The 22,584-nt window shown below is 41.2% G+C and overlaps 2 protein-coding genes across 2 annotated transcripts in view; one reads left to right on the forward strand and one right to left on the reverse strand.

Annotated features, from left to right (window-relative positions):
• Positions 1–16,747, reverse strand: LOC136782528 (mucin-2-like). The gene is made up of 22 exons (XM_066742015.1): positions 16,643–16,747; positions 15,114–16,365; positions 14,369–15,039; positions 13,913–13,975; positions 13,746–13,751; positions 13,404–13,600; positions 12,658–12,786; positions 12,562–12,571; positions 12,174–12,457; positions 12,093–12,099; positions 10,071–12,020; positions 9,835–9,993; positions 4,428–7,990; positions 3,794–3,956; positions 3,579–3,653; positions 3,145–3,324; positions 2,665–3,036; positions 2,508–2,576; positions 921–1,770; positions 654–874; positions 144–425; positions 1–48 (listed from the first exon to the last, which is right to left on the reverse strand). The coding sequence occupies exons 1-22, from the start codon at positions 16,745–16,747 to the stop codon at positions 1–3; spliced, it is 10,656 nt and encodes a 3,551-aa protein (XP_066598112.1).
• Pld (Phospholipase D) overlaps positions 10,923–22,584 on the forward strand; it is a 24,720-nt gene continuing 13,058 nt past the window's right edge. Inside the window, exon 1 of the mRNA XM_066741876.1 lies at positions 10,923–10,987. The gene's annotated coding sequence lies outside the window, so the exon portion shown is untranslated. The remainder of the gene's footprint in view (positions 10,988–22,584) is intronic.

A 22,584-nucleotide genomic window follows, 5' to 3' on the forward strand; every position in this document is an offset into this window, starting at 1 on the left:
TTACCTCGTTCCATTTCTCACGAAGGACTGAAGTTGACGAGCCGCACCCTGAATTCGGGAAGAGTTGGTGAAAAATTGTATTATTTTTAAAAGGAAAAATTATTCATTAAAATACAGTAGAGGGAAATAATAATTATTTTTACCGTAATTGCAGCTCCGAGGAATTGACCAAAGGCTCTGGTTACGCCTATGGCAGCGTTTACCACTTGATTCCTGACTGTTTCGCCACCCCCGGTAGAATCGTCCGTTGGTCCTCTCGGCGAATTACCGAAACTAAAGGAGCTGAAGAGTGGAGGTGGATAGGTCGAGCTGGGGGACCACGTTGTGGTCCGAGGTCTCGGTCTTGATGACGTTGGTCTCTTCGTAACGGTTTTTGGCCTGGCGCTTGACGGTGACCTTGGAGTCGCCACGGTGACGCCCTGACTCTGCAACGCGGAAATTACATTTGTCAAACCGCAGAATCTACCGATTGCTCGAGACTTCATCAAAAAGGTTCATCAAGGACTCTCTCTCTCTCTCTCTCTCTCTCTCTCTCTCTCTCTCTCTCTTAAACACAAATTTACCAGTTTCAAATTGTTATACTAGAATAATTGTAGATTAAATCTTGTTTCAGCTCGAGACCAAAGATTGTCATTGAGAAGAAATGGACTCACGGCTAATCGCAGCTGTTCTCGAATATCATTGGAAGGCGTGGATGGCTCTATTCCTTGGGCCTTCAAGAGTGCGGCCATTAACGCAGCTTCGTTTGGCTCCTGGTTTGTGGGCGTAGATGGAGTCTTCACCCGAGCCTGTCCAGCCAAAATCGAGCGTAAGAAAGCCTCGTCGTCCCTCGAAGGACTTCCAGGTGTTCCATTGACACCTGTGCTTTTTGTCTCTGCAATTCAAACATTTTGTTGAAATATTTTAACGACGAGAGATACGAATGCACTTACCTAATTGTTGTGCTGCGTTCAACAAAGCTGCAAGGAATTTTACATCCTCCTCGGGAGAATATGTCGCAGGAGTTTGAGTGAAGGATGCCAAACTCGAGGACACCGTAGATGCTGATTTCACGTTGTCCCTTATCGGCCTTGGAGTAATATCCAAGACCTTGGAAACTTCTGGTACTGGAAATGAGCTTTGAGCCACGATCGTTGATGTTTCGAATGTCTTGAGGGGCGCCAGATGGGAAACTGGGGTAGATTGAAGTACCTTCTCCGTAGTGGTGACTGGTGCAGTCGTAGTTATGGGTTTTTTACTAACTGTTGTTGGTTTTGGAGTAATAACAGATCTTGGAGTTTGCCTATTAATAATGGCGGTAGGCGTTGTCGGGGGTGAGAAGATATTATTACCAAACAATACTTGGAGCAAGTTTGCACCAAAGCCTTGCCTTGGAGGCGCTACCGTTGTTTTCGGTTTTGGTTTTTTCGTCGTCGCTGGCTTTGCCACTGGTTTCTTCGTGCTCGGTTTTGCGGTTGTAGTGGTAGCTCTTGTAGTAGTTACTGCACTAGTGGTAGTTGGTATACCTGTCGTTGTAACCGGGCTCTGTTTTGGAGCGGAAGTAGTGGTAGGTGTCGATAGTTTCGACGTAGTATGAGTTTTGTTTGGATTCTCGGTGACTCGAACAACGTTCGGAGCGGAGGATGCAAACTGTGGTGACAATTCGATGACGATCGGTGCCGATAACGAAGGATTAGATCCTTGAACCAGATTGGGCGATGCATTGTTTGCTTGAATCGCTTTTGGTGATCTGGTTGGTCCAGCTGTTCCACCGAGGGCCAGATGTAAAATCTGCAAATACAAGATCAAAATAATGGGATCGCTATTGAGATTGAATTATTGCTGGAACAATTAACCGGCGAGCCTTGCCGAGACTTTACAATTGCAACATTTAGCAAGACAAACCGCTAAGTGAGCGATAAGACGCGCATTGCTCCACTCTCCGACAATCTCTTAGAGATTTATCGTATCGTGAAATACGAGAGGGTTGATCGGAGGCTGGTAAGGACGTTGGCAAGGTTGCGACAGTTCATTCACCAAGAGTGGAAAAACAATGATCGGGCAAGGCGATCCGTCATGAAGTTTTTCCAAGAAAGGCTGCAGCCGCCTTACTGACGTAAATCCAATTTTTCTCCGCTCGACCCGCACGAGATAGATCTCGACTCGGAGCTACGAGCTGGAAAATGCAATATGGCTGATACGAAACGCAACGACGAGATTGGCTTGCGCCAAGAGTGAAAGGAAGCTCGGGGTCTCCTTGATGTTTCTTGTTTTTCGTTCTAGCGAGACCGTTGCCGATAATTTTATCTGCTCTCCCGCTCACAATCGTGTCGTTACTTAATAGCTATTCTCGTGATTTGCCACGCGAAATCCACTGAAAAACCATATCCGCCAGAGTCGTTTTAATATTAATAAAGATCTGCGTTAGCTCGTGGCACAACCTTTAATTAAGTCTGGCTTATGTCGAGCGAACCATTGAGCAAAAACTAATCATTTCGATCGTTTTCCAGCCTTCTACGGATACTCACTCTGTTCGCCAGTAGTTGTTCCACTTCCGTCAAGGTTTTGGGAGTCGTGCTTATGGAGTTGGATGGAGCCTGTAACTGATGGTCAAATTTTCATAATCGAAAGCATATTCTCACTATATATTGGTTTATTATCATTGAGAGATAGATTATCGTTTACCAGTGAGTTTAAGAAGGCAAGGTCATCGAAACTGGTACCGAAAGGATTTTGTTTCTGAAGACTCATTGGTAAGTCGGTTGGTAGCCCAGTTGGTATCGTTATTCGGCTCGAGGTTGTTGTAGCTTTGGACGTAGTTGTGCTTTTAACCGTGGTTGTTGTGCTTGCTGTCGTTGATGCAGCTGTAGTGGTAGTTCTAGCTGACTGTGTAGCGATTGTTGGTGGAATCGTTGTTTCCGCCATTGTTGTCGGACTTTCGCTAGGTGGTATTGTATTTGTTATTGAATTAAGTGTACTCGTGATTGGAGGAAACACTTCGACGAATGGATTAACTGGCTGTGCCTTGATAGCTTGATTCGTTTCTCTCGAATCATCCTGAAATATACCAATTTCAACAATTTGTCACTTTAAATTTTTTTTTCTTTTTACTGAGAAAAAGTCATGATTTTAATTATTGCTGTAATTTGTTTTAGGGAAACTGACTAGAGTATTGGAGCCAACGGACGCGGATATCACAGGGGAATTTGTAGTGATGCCAAAGATCTGATCCAAAGGATCGACCCAAGGAAATCCTGGAGGTGCTGTGACCTGACCCGGCTGGTTGCTCAACAAATTCTTGAAAGATGGTACCGGCGATGGTCGTTGACCCTCGTTTATTCCACTCTAACAAGGACAAAGCAACAACCGATCATTCATTTGTTCTTTATAAATAGCTTTAAATAATTAAAGCTCTGTGTTACAAGGGATTGTCCGAATAACGGTGAAGCCGGAAACTGTGAATACACAGACACTTCAGGTATTCGATAAAGTCTCAGTAAAATGAAACCACGCTATTCGCAAACCACAAAGTAAAAACGTGTAACTTTAATGGTTGCTTAGATAAAAATAATTTGAAATAATTTAAATGTTATGCTTACTGCAACGGAATTCAATTTGACACTGTGAACTGGAGGATTCGCGGCGCCATTGTTCCAGTAGTTGACAAACTTTTCCTAAAATTGAAAAAGAGGAAAGAAGAAGGAAGGAAATAGAAGAATAAGAAAGAGTTGAAAAGAGAGGAAGAGTTTAGAGATGGCGCCTGTTAAAGTCTTGGGCAGTTGTAAATCATTTTGTTTCTCCTCTCTCCGCTTACCTGTCCGATGTACACGGAGCTGCGTTGACCTCCGGCCTCGCTCGTCCTGGTGGCCTCGTCCCTTTGCTGATCCTGTACGATACGACCGCCCTGGGCAACGCTCGGTGGCCCAACGGGCGCTCCGTAATTCGAAGCAACCGTCGCGGCGCCTTCGGTTGTACTACTCGTAGCACCACCCCCAACCGCCTTCATCTATTTTTCAAGCCACCCCCAAGAAACAAAAATCTCTCATTAGTTGAAATACCGTACTCATAATGAACTAATATAGCACTTCTCATTTATGCACGTCAAATTAAATTATTTCTGGATAATCACATACATTTATATATTTACAAATATACACGACTGAGAGTGCATCGTGCGAATAAAGTGCGCAGTGCCATTATATTTACAAATTTACAAAATATTAATGATACCAAACACGATAAACTGAGAGAAAATTATGCAATGATATGACGAATGATATATGAAAAGAAAGCAGTGAGATTCTTGAAGCATTCAATTTAGTTGCGTAATTAGCAGGTAAATTATCTTTGGTACTTGAGTCGCGAGTATATAAGAGAATAAAAGAAGATCTCGATAGCGAGCCGAGTTTTAAAAGAGATGTTCGGGGTAGAAATAGAAGATTCGAAACATGAGAAAAATATAAACCGATACCGTTTGCTGATTGGTCGTGAGGCTAGCAGGGGGGCCATGGGGGGCGAGATCACCGCTTCCGGATGAAATCGCATTGGCAGAAAGGCCCGGATCAACAGTGCCTTGGCCATTATCAGCCAGTCCGGAATCGGGAATACGATTGTTATTGTTGATAGGGGCTGGGGGCCGATCGAAAGCAGCTTGGTTAGCCTGATTATAGATCGGTGGTACCACGGGCCGGTTAGTCGTCGTAGTTCTAAGAGTAAACACAACTTCTACCGGATTACTAGGAGGATCCGGAATTACGGTGCCATTCGGGTACTTCCGGACCAGTCTGCCATCGGGGAAGATACCGAAGATCACATAAGGGCTGTCCACGTTCCTGGCGTCGATCAGATTGTCTTCGGGTCTCTTTCTCACTATTGTCTTGTTGGGGTAAATCCCATACACGTGATAATCCCGTAATGGCGCCCTCGTCGTTGAACTGGAGCTGAACCTTGGTGCTGGGGTTAAACGACTACCACCGAATCTACCAAGATAAGGCGTTGTCATTGGTGGAGCTGGTTTACCGGAAGTAGTAATTGGAACGGTGGATGTTGATGTAGCTGGACCAACAGTGATAGTAGTTGGCTCGGTAGTATCAGCCTGAATTGTAGGGACCAGGGTGATATCGGAACGTGAGTCTTCGAACATCTCCGTTGTTACTTCTGGAGTAGTCTCGTCCATAAAAATCAGATTCTCGTTTGGGTCTACGGTTGTTGGTACTTCAGTGGAACTAAGTTCATCCATAGGCGTCACAGGAATTCGTCCGACCAAAAGCGTCGTGGTTCTCGTCACAGTCATGATGGTATCAGCATTTTGGGACTTTGGGCTAATTGTGGGCAAGGATTCGGTCAACTGGACCGGGGGTGTGGTTAACGGAGGTTGCGAAAGGGTCGTGGATTCGATGATTTCATCGGAATTCGTGGTTCCTGAACCTGCCGTCCTTTGGGCGGTTGGTAGCGTCGCATCCTGCAAACGGGCAACAGTTGCAGTCTTGGTTTCTGGGTCAGTTGTGCTTTCGGGACTTCCCGGGGTGCTGGTTGTTTCAGGGTTAGCGTTATCGAATGGTTCGTTAATCTTTGGGATCGATTCGACCTTTAACCTTGGCTGGATGACGTTAATGGTGGAATCAGTATTGAATTCTGAACGGATTATGTTGTTAGTCGAATTTAACGTGGTGCTTGTAGGGTCCTGAGGGGCAGGTTTAGTCGTTTGCTCGGTGGAGCTGGAAATTAGCGAGGGAGTATTCTTCTTGGAGCTATTAATAATTGTTAATTCATCCGGTACACGATTAATGATTGTTTTCATGCTTTCTTTCGTCAGAGACGCTACCGGTATCTCTGTTTGGGTTGATATGACGTTCGTAGTGGTTAATTCCATTTCTACGGTGGACCATTCGTTGTTTACTGAATTTTCCATTGGCGTAAAGAAGGTAGTAGGGTTTTCGGTTGATTCTAAGCCAAATTGTGTCGTGGTTGGATTTTCGTTTGTTCCGAAGGTAAATTGTGTCGTTGTTGGATTCTCGTTTGATTCTAAATCAGATTGTGTCGTGATCGGTGTTGTTTGTGTCGGGGCCTCAGTACTAGCTTCTAACTTAATATCAGGCGATACAGAAACTGATAAATCCCTGCTTTGCATAGTCGTTACTATAGATTGTCGAGTCGTGCCTTCTGCCTTAAAGCCTGACCTACTTATTAATTCAGTTACTGCATCGGAGGAGCTTTCCGTGTTTCGCGGCTGGAATTGAGTTGTACCATCCGTGCTCGGAATCGAGATTGCAGTAACTATGAATACATTCTCATCTTTTACACTAATAGACTTCGGATCCGCAATTTGTCCCTCTCCTTCCGATTGCCTCGAAGAAGGTTTAGTTGGTTCAATTTCATTCTCGCTCGAAAAATCGTTCGTCGATGTCTCTACAGTTTCAACCAAGTCAGGCATTACCTCATCGTTCACCATTTTCACCGGTTCCAAAGTCATATTCATTTCAGCCGTGTCTGTTAACGATACATCGCCTTCCCTCCCAATTCCAGCAGAGAAGTTATCATCACCCAGAGGCAATTCGGTTGTATCGTTCATGGCTTCGGATAAAAGTGTTTTAGCGATAGACATTAATTCCTTTAGCAACGTGTCATTAGTAGCATGAGTACCGTTAAGCCACAAACTTGTGGTTTCATTCCTAGCAGATTTGATTACAGCTTCTTTCGATATGTCAATGTTATTAGTGAAATTCGGACTACTGGTAGTTTTCGCTGTTCTCCATTCGGTTACCTGCTGTATTTTCGTTGGCTCTGTGCTTTCACCTATGGTAGCTTCCAATCGATTAAGAATGTCCTCGGCAAAATCAATCAGTTTACTGCGAGTCGTTGATCCTACAAAAGCCTCTGTAGTTGACTCCAGAGTCGTTGACTCGGTTACAGCAGCCAATGCTGGGATAACAGTGGGGCTCCTGAATCCAGAATCGTCTAATTCAGATATAACGTTGCTCTCAAAATTGTCGTTATTCAAAAAGCTGCTGGTCTCGATGAATCCTTCGGTTGTAACTGGAACCTCATTGAATTCACTAGTAGCATTGTTCTCTACCTCATTGGTTGAAACAATAGTTGGTCCAGAAGTTTCCACTGTTGTTCCATCCAAGAATTCTGCAGTCTCTGTTACTACCTGGAGATTCTCAGCTGTCGTAGATGGCGAATAACTCTCTTTTGATAAATTTGAAACAGTTATTTCATCCTTCATCATTTCGTCTAAAGCAATTTTCTTACCGTACGAAATAGTGATGGCTTCTGGCATTTCTGACGAAGCTACAGTACTCGATTGTAATTTTAAGGTTACAGTCTTTGTACTGGTATCGGAGCTTGACTCCAGTGCTGAAGAAACTTCATCATTCGATTTTGTGTCAATTGTAGACTGCACAGTTGTTTCATTTACACTGAATTCCAACACAGAAGAAATGTCAGCTTCTGGTTTGGATTCTGACGTCGATGATGAAGAACTTTTCGTTCCACTCTCCATATCAGTTTCTGCGGTTGGTTTTGTAACTAGCTCTTCGATACTGTCCATCGTCGTACTGATTGAAATTTTGGAATTGTCATTTTCACGAATTATGGGCTCTGCTCTCAGGGTAGTCGTGTCTGCATCGTTTAAGGATTTTGCTATAACAGCATCTAGAGTTTCTGGAGTGGGACTGATTTCTTGGGTTTCATCCAATTGATTCTTCCTCGTGAGGGTGGTGGGGCTTCCTCCGAATAAATCGGACGATAATGCTGTGTCCAGTAGGGTGACTGTGTTTTCGGTGGTGTTGTTTGAAAACGGTACTGTGGGACTTGTGGTGTCATTGTTTAGCTTACTCTCGATATTGGTGGCGTTATTTTCTACCTGCGTTAACATGGGTCCTTGACTCGTTGGTACCAATCCTGGCTGTTCGTTCTTGATACTGGCTGATTCCAAGGCGTGATAAAAGGTCAAAAATTTTGGCTCGCCTGGACTCGAGATATCGATCAACGACGGTGAGCCGGAATTCTGGAAACAAAAATTCAAGTGCGTGCAGGTGCTGTACAAAAATGATGTCTGTGCTTCGTGAATTTTCCTGATATACTTCATATTCTATTTCTACCGATATTTGTCTCTCGCCTATATCCAGAACAAAAATATATTTGTTGAAAAATTTAAACATATAAACTAATAGAGAAACAATCGTTGTTATCGACTTTGAAGCGGTTGTTGGTAGCTTTAAATCAGTGATCGGGCACCATCTCTTGGAGAGGCTAAGAACTACCTGAAGAAAAGGAAAACCATAATTTCCCCCAAGAACCAATGATATAAATTAAAATCTTAATGAGATAGAACGGCAATAGGAAACTCGTTTCACGTGTTATAAATGGAGGAAGGAGAAACCAAGTAGAATGTTCGATCGTTTTTGTTTTTTTTCTTCATAAAAACTAACTATCTGCAAAACTTTCTACATAGAGTTGTCTACAGTGTTACAAATACTACGTATTTCTTTAATGATTTTTAATAATCGATTTTTTTAAGTCTCTGACCACCCACAATTTTCCAGATACTAAAAATAATCCAAAACCACTATAGTTTGCAGTTATTACGTATTAACTTGTGCTTTCACTCTCTGCATTTCATACTTCTTGAACGTAATACAGTTACGGTTTTGACGAAAAATACGAGTAATTTAGCGAAGGGTGCGCAAATAAGACATTGTCCCAATTTTTTCATAAACCATGGATGTAGTATAAGGCCTTGTAAGAATCGACTATACAAGACTTGACGAAATATTTAAATGAAAAAAAATCCAAAACTATTTCAACTCCATCATTTACTTAGGAAAAAAAAATTGAAAATCGATGGGAGCGATTAACATGGATGGATTTTTAAATTTATGGATGATTATTGCATCACAATTCTATCAGGCATGGTCCAGATTGATCCTTTCTCTCTGTTACCAATTCCATTAAGCTTGCTGCAGGAACAAATTAGAGCAAGGCTAAATTGCCTTGAAACTTGAGGCATCAATGTCACATCAGATCTGCCCCGTTTAGACCTAAGAAATGTCGTAATTTTATTTTTAAATCCTTGAAAGGTTTGTTTTTTCTCCTCAAGACACTTCACCTGCGTCTCATAAAACATTTATTAAAAACGATATAATATGTATACTTTGCACAATACAATTGCGAGAAGCTGCACACTACAATATATTATAAATGTATAATATGAGATGAGAATCATGTGTTAATAGACTGGTGAATGGAATTTTGGCGATTGTGTGTTAAAAGCTGTAAAATAATCGTTTTCTTTTGTATTCATAAAGCTGTTTGAAAATCAAAGACACTGAAATATATCACGTAATGGTATTATAAGATGTATATATCACAAATTTTATCATTACCATGGATTACAAATATAATCAGAGAGATATTGTAAAATATATTATAATTTGTTTGTTTCGAGGGATAGATCAATTGATTCTGTCGAGGATCTCGAGGTGGTACCAAAATGGTTGTTCCACGATGCTGGCGGAACTGGAAGTTCATCCGCAGGTCCCTGGTTGACCTTGACAATCAGACAATACGGACTTATCTTTCTTACCTTGCCAGATAACCTCACATCTATTACCAAAGCTACTATACCATCCTATTAACATATTTATCTTCTCGACCTGATACTAAATTAATTTCTAGATCCATCCTGTGAAACCTTGCATTCCATTAGGAAGCAATAAAATATCTATGGAGGATTATATAGCAGTATGCATGCATTTTGACACAATGTTTAATGTTCTTGATTATGGAGAGTCGTGGTGGTAATTTTGGTTAAATGAACTATATGGTTAATAACAGAAAATTTTTTCTTACCTCCACTGATGGAAATGTTGTGCTGGATGATCTAATAACCGTTGGTACCGTCGGCTGGTAACCACCAGGTGTTGGTCTTCTCAGAAAAAGTTCAGCGCCCCTGTACCTCGCACTGAATCTCGGCGGAGAACCGTTAGGAGTTATCCTAGATGCCGAATTCTATAAGAAACATTATTTATACCTCAATTGTGATGCTTCATATTAATTAATAACTAAAGAAGAATAAAAATTCTTACGGCACTGTTGACATTTTTATAAGTTCCAGCAAATACAGGTGTTTTGGTAGCGAGATTTTCCAGTAATGGAGCCACAGTGCTGCGAAGTTGCTCCAGAAGAGTACTATTTCCGTTCAGGAACAGGCTTCTGGTTGGATTAAAGATGTTGCTGTTACCACTGTCCCCGTTACTGCTGTCGATAATTCCAGAAGCTTGTTGCTGGGACGTGCTGCTATCGTTAGAGATCTGCAGACTTACTACCGGTTCCTGTGTTACCGACTGTGGAACAGCCGATTTTATAGTTGCGTGAAATAAGCGTTGATTCCGAGGAGTTATAGCAACTCCATCAGCATCCTTAAGTCGAACTTCCGGTACCGAAGTGGTCTGCGTTACTACCGAAGTACTCGTTGATACTTCCGGCAGTAAGATGGTACCTGTTACTTCTGTATTCGTCATGGAAACTTCAGGTAAAAACGGAGACTGTGTTACCACCGAATATCTTGGGGATACTTCCGGTATCAAGGGTGACTGTGAGACATCGATATATTGTGTCGGAATTTCCGGTATCCAGGTAGGTCGTAGCAATATTGGATGTTTAGTTGTAACTTCCGCTATACCTATGTTATTTGTGGAAATTTCTGACCTCACAGTAGATACCGGTAATGGCGTGCTCTCGGTGGAGACTTTTGGTACCAATGCAGATTGGGTTGTATGAGTGTTCAGCAAAACATAAGGTACCACAGTGGGCTGTGGTGTGCTGCTTGAAGTTCTTACAATTAAAGGAGACTGTGGTAATCCTGTGATTCTACTCTGAACCTCCGGTACCACAGTGGAACCATCCGAATGTCTTCTATAAGTGGATGTTCTAGACCGAAAGTCTTGTCTGTGGACAAAAATTCCGGAAGTTTCGTTGTACCTCCTTTCCGATTTCTCAAAAGGTTTGAAAATCTGATTTTTCCTCCTAGAATATCTATTGGTTGGTCCCGGAGTAACCGATTTCAAATTATCCTCACCATCCACTCTTCCGTTCTCTAATTTCCTTTTATTCTTATTTATGTATCGCGATCTGACAACAGTTTTACTCGCGCTATTGTATGATTTAGGCTTTTTCGTAATAGATACATAGTCTTTCCCTTTTTCCTCAGCGTCCTTTCTGTTTGAGGTACCGTTTGATCTTCTCAAATTCGAACGTGGCAGACTCTCAAGGTCGTTTGGGCTTAATGTGGTATCATCGGTCTGAGTGCTAGTGGTAGTTATCGAGTCGCCGTAAGTTTTGCTTCCGCGGGACTTTTTCGACAAAGCTTCCTCTTCGGAAATCTTTAAACCCTTTATCATCGATACATAAGACTTTACAGATTTCAACGTGGCGATTTCTTCCTCAATTGGTCCTTGACTTCTCGGAAAATCCACCCTGGATACACGCGAGTAGCCCTCGCTTTTCTTCGGTTTAGCGATATTTTCAATTTTACGTGGCTTTGCGTAACGCGAAACTGGTCTGTGATATTTTGGTTTGCTGGATGGTGAAGTTTCTTCAGTTCTGTCGCTTCTATCTTGGCTCTCCGTAGTGGATGCGAGTCTCGGAGTTTTCACTCGTCTCGATACCGAAGATCCATAGACTCTCGTGACCGGAACGAACCTGGATCGACCTTCCACATCAGAAGACGAAGTCACCGTCTCTGTTTTGACTTTTCCGTTATTCGTTGATAAATTCAAACTCCTTGGCTTGTTATCATCAATTCCCTTTCTAGATCTCGATAATTTCCAATTGCTTCTTACTCCCGCATTCTGTGGATCACCCTTACCACTTTCCTTTTTATTTTCGTTAACGATTGGCTCAGGTCCCTCGAAGATCACTGTCGTGATTTCCACACCATTCTCCTCAGCATTCAAATCCGGTTTTATTAATTTTTTAGCTTGCTCCAGCTTCATTCTAGATCTCTCAGCGAACAGGGCGGCTGCTGATTTTTTACCCTAAAAAATCGCCAAAAATCATCAATACTCAAGAATAAATTTATCCTTCGTTAAAAATCGTGATAAGCTTGCGAATGTTCTGCTGTTAAGTTCTGTTGTTAAGTTAGAAATATTTCTTTTTTGTCTCAAGGTCATTCGTGAAGTCGTTGAAACTGGAGAAGAATTGATAGAGACTGGCCCGTTGGCGTAGGAAGGGTTGTTTTGAGTGAATTTTGGGTCTCGATAGAATTTTCAGACCTGCTCGCAGATGAAACGTGAGAATTTTCAAGGTAGCTTAGGGCTCGAATTTCTTCTAGACGAAAAGGAGCCGGAAGTAACGCAGAAAAGAGTCGATCCACGAGGCCAGCTGGCTCGTTACAAGCTTCAACCATTCGCACACACTCGACAACTGAAAGATCGATGACTCTCATCATTTTGCAAAAACAAATAACATCTTTCTTGGATTAAACTTCAACCAAATGGCTTCTACTGTTAAGCGACTATCTAAAAGGAAAGAAATTCAACGTTTTACGATAAGTAAGAAAAATTCTATAAAAACTACTCGTGATTTACTACGAATTGGTTTTATTGGAAGAGAAATTAGAGAAAAGGTCTACCATTGCCAAAATAGCTACGATTGCGTGAAAATTTGCTTTACTAGTGAGTGATAAGATCTATATGTTGCGAAAAGGACACTGTTAAGCACATCCTATATTCACTGTACGTCCATCTCCAACACTTTCTACTTCGGTCTACCTCTGGTATCTCGCCGCGATTCGTCTCAGTCCTTTGAAAACAAAATCAAAATAGATAAATAGACAAGTTAATCCTGCGTCTATCGTGTCTCGCAAAAGTCACGTGGACTGTTCTCGCTCGTTCTGGAAACATCTTTTCCATCGGGTGGGCAGCAGGGTATAAGCATGGGTTCGCTTTCTCCTCTCTCGTTGTCCAAAAAATGAGAAAGTGAGGTTCAAAACCAGTTCGTCAAGGATTCAAACTCTCTGTGATATGTACGAGAACAATGAGCTTGATGGAATCTGATTTATAATCTTTTTCTTGTTTTACGATTCGTCCCAATTTCATCGACCTTTCATTTGACCTTGAGAGTGTCCTTTCGAGGACTTTAAATACGCCCTAGTTACTTTCTGCCTATCTCACTATCCTCGTCTCCGTTTTTTCTTAGCTTTTTGTTCCGCAACTCAAATGCTCTAATTAAGTGCCTTTTTTCAGTCCCAATTGGGTGTCGATCACCGAGCAAACGTTAGCTTGGGCTTTTGTGTTTGGATATAAAAAATTTAATTTATTTTTTCATATATTATCTTGACTGTAATTGGAATGGCATGAATCGTAGATCAATTGCTGTTGAAACAGAATGATTTATGGCGAGAAATTTGAGGTGAAAACGATAAAAAGCTATGCATTTGTTTCCTGATGTAAGATTTTCTTACGTGGGGTGGGCCTGACGGTGTTAGTGGAGTAAAAACGGAGATTAGAGGTAATTCCAAGGGGAGTACGTATCCCGATGCAGAGGTTTCAAGATCCTCACTCTTGGGCTTCGTTGTGGTTTTTACAGGATGGACGAGGAGCTTCTTTAGACGTTCCTATTATCAATTCCTGTTTTTATGCCAAGCTTAAATTCTAAATATCCTAACGCTTTAATTTAAATAAAAAAAAGTAGTAGTCTCCAATTAAGTATCCCCGATCCAATTCATCCAAATTAAGAGTGAGTGAGGTTAAAAATCTCACAAGATACTATTTTCGAAATTGTGAATCAATCATGTTAGATCAAATTTTGAAGCAAACTTTCAACATTGCATGAGAATTAATAGCATATAAGTTTGATTAATAGCGATATGTGAAAAGTGAATTCAATAGCATTCATTAATTTAATATTGTAATTAATAGTGTCTTACCTCCACTGGTATTCTTGGGGTGCTCTTGGGCACAGGAATCTTCTGAAAGGACAAATTTCCAATCTTAGTGCGTATGTTTATGAAACGAAGCAAAATTAGTCTGAGTGAATTAGTGAAAGTTGCAAGTAATCTAAATAGGAGGCTGCGGAGGATACTGGCTGACATTAAATCTCGAGAGATAGTATCGTTAATGTTGTAACAGAGCGATATACATATTATTCATAAGCGAATCTCGCCGGTTTTCACTAGGAAACATTAAAATACAAAACAATTTATGCAATCCCGACAGAAATCATTTATGCAATCATACTGGTTGTTAACGTTACTGTGATGGCAATAAAATGGCTACCTTAAGTTTAACGTTCTGATGCTAATTTTGTAAAACGTTAAAGAAAATATCGGACAACTGTCGTTAAAATTTAATATTATTGGAAAATAAAAATAATTTTCAATCACCAATTGCGACAGTCTAGCCTTGAATTCCGGAGGATAATTATCACTCTCTTCATTCTCCTTGTGACTTTTGGAAGAAGCAGTGCTACCAGAGCCCTTGTCAAAATTTCGATTTCCTCTGAGTCTTGCCTTAGTGGTGCTTTCCGTTGTTGTAGTAACGTCATCCGTTTTTGGATTTGATGTACTTCGAGTAGGTGTGGAATTGGTCGTAGTGGTTTCGTTGGAAATCTCGTTGTTCTGTTCGTCGATCCAAGTTGCCACTGTTGACCTTGAACCAACGTCCTTTTTGGTCGCATGGTGCCTTCTTCTTAGCGTCCAGCCAAGATTACTGCTGTTCGACGATTCGTTGGAACGTCGTGCTTCGTTCGCCGTTTCGAGATTTACCGATGGAACGGTCGTAGCCGAGGTTGAGTATTTTCTACCGCGAAATCCCAGCCCGTGATTAAAAAAATCCTCCCTTTGAGTGTTGGCTCTAGCCTGAAGATCCAATGTCTTTGGATGAATCCTACCCCTTCCACGTGACGAACTGGTAGAAGTGGTGATAATCGTCGATGGTGCTCCTGTCGTCGAGATCTCTTCCAGTACCAATGGTCGGAAAGTAGAGAATGTTTCTGGAGCCGAAGTTAAAACTGGTGCCGAAGACGTGGTTTCAGGAATGAAGGTTGTAGTTCCTTCTGAAAATGCAGAAGATATCAATCAATTAAAATGATTATTTTTGACTTCGATCCGCGAAATTTAATTTCCTTACCTGAAGATGCTGGTGTGGTAACTTCCGGTCTAACTCTGATCCTCGAACGCCCTCGAGTTTCCTGATCCAAGACTCTAGCTTCTCGTAGATTACCTCTCGATCTACCCTCTACAGTTTTTGGTTTAACCTCGGGAGGTTCCGTGACTCCAAGGCTACTTACAGTTGTAGCTCTTCCTCGAGATCTGGTCCGTGCATCGCTGGATTTTTTCACCTCGGGGCTCCTCGTACGTTCACGGGAGTTTCGATTCTCGCCTCTCGACCGGAGAGTCGTGGACCTTTCGGAAGAATCTGTTGTTGTTTCCTGAAACCTCGACGATCCCCTTCGAGAACTCCCGGAGGGTACCGTGGTGATTTCCAAACTATCGCGACTCTTCGGTCTACGATCCCTCGATGGCCTTTGGGGCGACGATCTGGCCACTTCCGGAGTTTCACTGACTACGACTACCTCGGAAGCGTCAGCCTTCATATTTATTCTGACGCTTTCCAAGGCAATAGCAGAATCTTGCCTCCTTTCGGCTATTGGTTCCACCACACTTCCGATCCTACCATTTGACTCCGCACGCAGCCCGCCATCTTCAGATTTTTGGTTTCTCGAAATTTCTTCCACACTTCTACCAGAAAATCTCCCGGAAGTTCTCACTCGAGACCTCAGCTCTCCCGAAGAATATACTTTTTGTACTTTTCTCTCCAGTCTTGTCTTAGTCTCACCGGAAGTCGGCAGTACCGCAGTTTTTCCGTCATCGAAAGTCTCTCCTGATGGTAACGCTCTGGATCCTCTGGATGGCGACCTTCTCGAGGACCAATTTTCCTGAGAAATTTCCGGACTCTCTTCCTCCTTCCGATTCCTAAGAACTTCCGGTTCTGGTGTATGTAATTTTTCATCATTGCTCAACGTTCTAGACTCTATCCGCGTTCTCGAATTTCTTCGTCTAAAATGAGCAGCATCTGGCTTCTCCGTAGTTTCGATTTTTTCCCCTTGATGAGTCGTAGATATAATTTTTTCTGTAGTGGCACGGAATCTGGATTTACGAACTACTGTCAATTCCGGTTTGGTGGAATCGATTGGAGGGCTTGGAGTTTTTTCTTCGGATTGTACTGGCTGAATCCTTCTTGGTCCTAACGACCTTTGTCTACTACTTCTCGATCTAATGTTTGGGTTAATCGTAGTTGTGACATCCTCTTCCGCTGATCTTGCTGGGAACCTCGAATGACTACGGTCTCCAATAGCCACGCGTAACTTTCCATTATCGACCTAAAATTAAACAAAAATATTTTATCATTGATGCGATTTAAAAGTAGAATTCAATAATGAATAAAAATAAGTTTTAAGGCAATTTCTCGAAGTATTCTGTAGATATAAAAGCAATTCTTGGAATTTCATAAAGAATTAGAAAATTATCCAAAGAAAGCGATCTGGTTAATGCGGTAAGCAAGTTAAGAGCAAAGTGTTAAATTTCACTGGCGTTCATCAAACTTTTCAACGATGTGTGGCGATCGAGACGATGAAGTGGAGCTGGACAGATTATTACGTCAACAGGAAAGGAGGAAGGAAGTCCAAACGGATTCAGCAGTGAAAGCATCATCGTAATTCCCTTCTCAAATAACAATCGCTCAACTTTATTACCCGAGCACATCTACATGCTCATTGTAAAAATCCACTTGTCGTAAAAAATAGGAATGCGATTGTTCCACTACCGTATTTACATATTATTAACATCTACTTTTGTATTACACTTTTATTATTTTATTCGGATCTTACGAATCCATCCGCATTGCTGAATTACGGTGGTTATGTTTGCTCTACGGAAATTTGGTGCATAACGGATTACAAAATGTTATCCATTGTTTCGTAATAATACTCAAATAAAACATTTATTTGAATAATTCGTTCGAAAGTTGAGAGAAAATCGATTGGCGAGGATCTGACGACTGGAGGACGATTAAAATCTTTGCGAAATCCAAAGGTTTCTCGAGTCAAAGTCTATAACGATCGATCACTGAAAAGAGAATTGTGATGGCAAAGCTGCGGGCAGTCCCTCTGGCAAAACGAGATGGAAGCTCCGCAATTTTCAGATAATCCACTATGGATCACGCGATAATCCTGTCAATTATCGATCGTTGACAATAGCTTATAATTCCGAACAATTATAACTATGCCATTAAATCCAGCTCCATGGATGGCAAATTATATTGGACATCGTGACTCCATCAGTAATTACACTGGTCGCAATTAGCGAGTTCCCAGGTCTGGGAACAAAATGATAATTCACTGATTCTCGTCCGATATTTAACGAAAGAAGAAGAAAGAAAATTTCATGTAATGCAAGGGTGAAACATTCTTTTAAGACGATTAGAAAATCTTTAAATAATCGTTAAAAAAGGATAGAAGGAGAGTAATTATTATATCATAATATAAGCAAGAATAAGTAAGAATTCGTCCATCATCATTCTTCGTTAGTTTGTTCTATTTTCTGTTAGTGTGACGTTTCCGGAAACAATCTGGTTTTATACTGCCCACAATCGTGAATTATGATGCACAATAGCCAAATATGACGATCCACGCAGCACTTATAGTTATAGCTGAGATTCCTAAGTAGGAATGGACCAATATAAAGATGATGAAATTCGTTTACAATTACTACTTTAAGGCGGTAACTTCAATATCGCCGTAAGCATTTTTCCTATTAGTGCATAGGAAATTTTAGAGTTTGAATTTTAAACGATCGTTTTTCATAAGCTAGTGATCGCGGTTTTGCCGTGTTACTCGGCTCGGTTCGTTGTCCTTATCGTTCCTAAGACGTTTGTACAATCGATTCTGAAAGTAAAAGTTGGCCGGTGGAGGCGTGCAGCCGTGCATACTGTTTAAAATAACGTCTATGCGTGATAAAGCGACTGGAAAACCGGAAAAGCCTTTCGATTTAACCTCACTCTTTTCAAAACGAATACACGCATGAAAAAAATGTATTTGTCAATCGTTAATTGTCGTAAAATATTAAAGGAGTCGAGGGAGGTGTTAGAGAGGAGGGGGATTTAAATTTTATCGAGCTTGCAATTTCTATTTATTGTAGTAAGTTTATGGAGTTCCCCGTTTGAGGCAACGAAAGGCGTGGGTTATCCAATCTGACGAAGAGATCTTTTTCGCGAGGTCTTTCAAGGCCGGGAAAATGGAACGTGGCAATTTGTTCCGTTGCTTGGATACGAAATGGATTCGAGAGTAAGGAAAAAATAATGCAGAGTAGGAAACAAAGCGTCACGTTTTGCAAAATATTAATTACGTTTCATTTCCAAGTGAGATTAACCTTCGTGCGTGAGTTGCGTTTGTGAAAAATCTTACGATGGTGAGAAAAGATTTTTTTCATCAAGCCTATCAACGTCCTGCTAATATTCCTGCTTGAGTTTCGATAGTTTTTCAGTGTACAAACATCTTTTTCCGGTCGAACCGGATGTTTACGGTGCTTGCCACGTAGAGTTTGCGTAACGCATGCAACATTTTAGTGACGCACAGTGTCCACTTTGAACGGAACTAGAAAACACTCTATATCCGATACAAAATTTTTCAAGCTTTGAAAATCTAAATTCCAACACATTAGATATGTTAGGTCGTATACTTAGTTTCAGTTACAACCTAAGTCAACTCGAGCAGCATTGTCTCCAACATAGTTTAATAAATTTATCGTACGACGTGTACTTCGCACGTATGCATTGTTTATATTGTATAATTACCGGGGCTGATCAATGGCCTGTCAAAAAACAATGAAACAAACATCGGCATTAAATTTATAAAGTGGAACGGAGTCAAAGGCGGAATTGGTTGATAAAATAGTTCCAGTGAATCGAGTGACGCAATAATCGGCCGATATCTATTATTGGACCAACAAAAATTTTTATGAAGTGCATATTACTTTTGGGGCCCACAGTCGGCTTCGCAACGGCTTCGACGCGACCTGAAAAAAACTGGTTCAATCTTGCTCGGGCGTGGTCCAGACTCCAGAGTCTGCCCCTCGGCCAAAGTCACGAAATCCTTTCACGTTCGTAATAACGAACAAAAGAAAGTGTACTGAAAATCTACCTCCCTATAGCCGTATTAAAAGACGCACGTTGAAAAGTGAAACCGCAAGTTGGATGAAATTCCAATTATTCGTATTTTAATCGTTATTCTGTTATACGCTAACAATTGAATTACCGTAAATTGACCTTTATTATTTTCAAGTAGACCGATGTTTCGGGCTCGTAAATTCGGCCGATTTCATAACTGTGAAATTCTCGTTCGGACGAAAGATGTATTTTAAATGGTTTGACCGGAGAAAGAGGTGATAAAATTTGCGAAGGATATCGTTTCAGTACGAGCATTCTCTTTTTTATTACTGCAGGTAAAGCTAGTCCTGGATTTATTAACCTTCAAAATCCTGGTAACCTTTAGGATTCGATCGGTAGCGGAGGGTCTACTTTCTACCTTGCTCGGGGCCAACGCGGTTCTTGTGTTTCCTCCAATGGCTCCAATACCTGCGACGCAACATCCGCGACGTGCATGCGCACTTATCAAACCTCCGAATCATAACCACGACTAATTACCATTAACCAATTTTTCGCCGAGTTATCGTTTTGCCTGCTCGGAACAACACTTCTGAATGCATGCAGAAAGATAAACGTAGAATCGACGAAGGTTCTTCACCTCTCAGCGAAATCGCGTGTTTCCAATTGGCTTAATTAAATTGTAATTCGGTGAATTCGGTGAATTCGTCTGAATATGCATGATTTCTCCGAGAAAAGTTGATCTTGACCTTTGGGATGACCAGTGGTAAAATTAATGATTCCAATCGATGCTTTATTTCCGGAGGATCGGAGAAAGTTGTTGCATTTTTAGTAATTGCCTAAACGGGGAGATTCTCTTTTGAATTTTTTAAACAACTTATCGCGCAGAGTCACTGCATGGCTCGTGGCTTTCGTTCGAACTGCGCTCCTCCTGTGACACTTCCTACTTTCTTATAAAGAATCGTAGAAAAATTGCTCACACTCCCTTTACATAAGCAAGGAAGTCTGTCAGAGAAAAAGTCGAAAAAGATAAATGGAATAAATACTGTGTGATTCGTGAAATCAGGAAGCCTAAAAGTTGAAAATCAAACGAAGAAAGTGGGAAAGAGCGAAAGGGTGAGAGGTAACGGTTTTTATTGCTGGAAAGATGATTAAATATGATTAAAGGAAAGGATGCAATACTCCATTGGAATGACTAATAATTTCAGGTTAACATCAACCAGTGGATGACTTGCAATAAACTTTACAATCTCTCTATAAGACTGCAATAAATAGTTTCAAATAAAACCTAATTAACGACGATATTAAATAGGAGCACAAATAAATCAAATCACAATTTCACTTCTGGACGCGTAGCTCGTTTCAAACACATCACTATATAGGTCCAAATCGATGATCTTCTAAGAGAATGTGCGTGCGTGCGTGTATAGAAGAGAGAGAGAGAGAGAGAGAGAGAGAGAGAGAGAGAATACACCGTGTAATTTATAGGCAAGGTGGAATCTAAGCTATCGCCACGGATAAAAAGAACCTGATCATTTCTCACGTTACATCACGATACTCTGACATATCGAGACCTTAAATGACGAAATAATACGCACAACCGGTTGGCAAATTGCACCAGTCAGTTAGAATTTAAAATGATACACGCATAGCAAACTTCCCCTCATCCCTCAAAGATGAGCTGAATTCTTCTCACAATGGAAGCTCGGGAAAAGGGAATAATGAAAAAGAGACGCTTTCTCCGGAGGAAAAGCAGATTTGAAACGCATTGCACTGGCTGACCGGACGCAGCTGTGCACACTTTGATGAGTGGAGTCTCGATAGGTCGATCGAATCTCCGAGAAATCTGCAAAGTTTCACGATAAATGCACTCGAGAGAAGCGAAGAAAGTAAAATGGATTAAAAATGCAAATTAAAATTAAATTATCGGTGCTTTTCAGCACAAGTCCAAGCGATCGATTTGGGAGGAAGTTGAAGGAGAGTGTTGAAGCGTTAAGATTGCATTGTAAGAGATGAATATCTGGATCGCGCGGCTTGAATGCTTGTCAGACTGACGATTGAATTTGCGAATCCCAGAGAAGATGGGAAGCAAAGCACAATGAAATATTGTGCAGCATGGTAGCACCTGGCAAAACGATCACATCCAGTATATCTATACATGATTATCTTTCGAGATATCAATCTTATATTTATTTATATTTTCTTTTATTTATTCGTGGAACGACCCGGCGCGTGACGGGGTCGTGCTCGTTTCGCAAATCAGTGGCATCCAGCAGGCGCAAGGACTGGTCACCACTCTCCGTAACTCTCGATGGCTCGTAATAACCACTGGAAAGTTAGCGATCTCACGACCGACTCCAACTAACGTCCAGCTATCTCGTCTAAAACCAACAAAGTTGCACGATCAATTACTCGACGCCGCGGCTCGAAAGTCCTCCGGTAAATTAGCACCTGAGTCGATGGCCTACCTTTAACTAGCTGCGAATATTCTAAGTAGTCAAGCTTACCAAACTTGGTTCCAGGTGTAATAAAAAAGAACGAGCACCACGATCTCGCATCAATTTTCGAGACAGCGAATCGCGTGCTATACAAAACAATACAGAATAAATCTACAATTTGATGAAAATTTAATTTGCTGATCATCTTTAAATAAGATAATAAACATAGAGAGACGAATATAAAGAAATTTATCATTTCGGTTGAGTCAAGTGAGGAAAAAGTGTAAATTATATTATAATTCGCTAATCAAAGCGATAATATTAAATTTCCTTTTGCACCGTAAATAATCTCAATTCTCCCTGGAGAATATTGCGATAGTATTGCGCAATAATGCGGACAATGTTTTCACGGTATTGAATTTTTTGCCAATTGGTTCGTTAACGAAATCGTTTACGAAACTGTTTCGTATCGTTTTCCGATCGAATCATCGTCGTAATATTCGACGACGTCTTTTCAGCGGATAAAACAACACAAACGAGACTTTTCATGATTATAATTACTGTACAATTTTCATCGTCCTTCCACTTTCACGCTCCGATCGCGGCAATCTTGCATTTAAATCTCGCTCTAGATTTTTTCAATCCCCCCCCCCCTTCCTCTTCTTTTCTTTAAACTAGACGATTTTTTCCGCCAACGAGCCGGACAATTTTTTCCCTTCGCGACGCACGATATTTTTTTCATATTCGTGTCATCCGGCAAGATCAGCGCTCTTGCACGCTATTTTGCTTCTCCACACAGCAAATCCTATCAATTATCCACGAGAAATTCCTAAGAATATTAATGCAGAACACCCGAAGAATTTTCTTAACCGATTGCAGAATCGCCATCACCAAGGATTATATATTTAAATTGAACGCGGCATTTTTTTCAATTGATGAACTATTTATTATGCAACTGGTACATTTTCTTCTATGCTAAATAGCAAGACTGATTTACGAAA

The sequence above is a fragment of the Prorops nasuta genome, unplaced genomic scaffold, assembly GCF_024137725.1.
Source record: "Prorops nasuta isolate Cenicafe-Biocafe unplaced genomic scaffold, Cenicafe_Pnas_1.2 PNAS00027, whole genome shotgun sequence".
Lineage (NCBI taxonomy): Eukaryota > Metazoa > Arthropoda > Insecta > Hymenoptera > Bethylidae > Prorops > Prorops nasuta.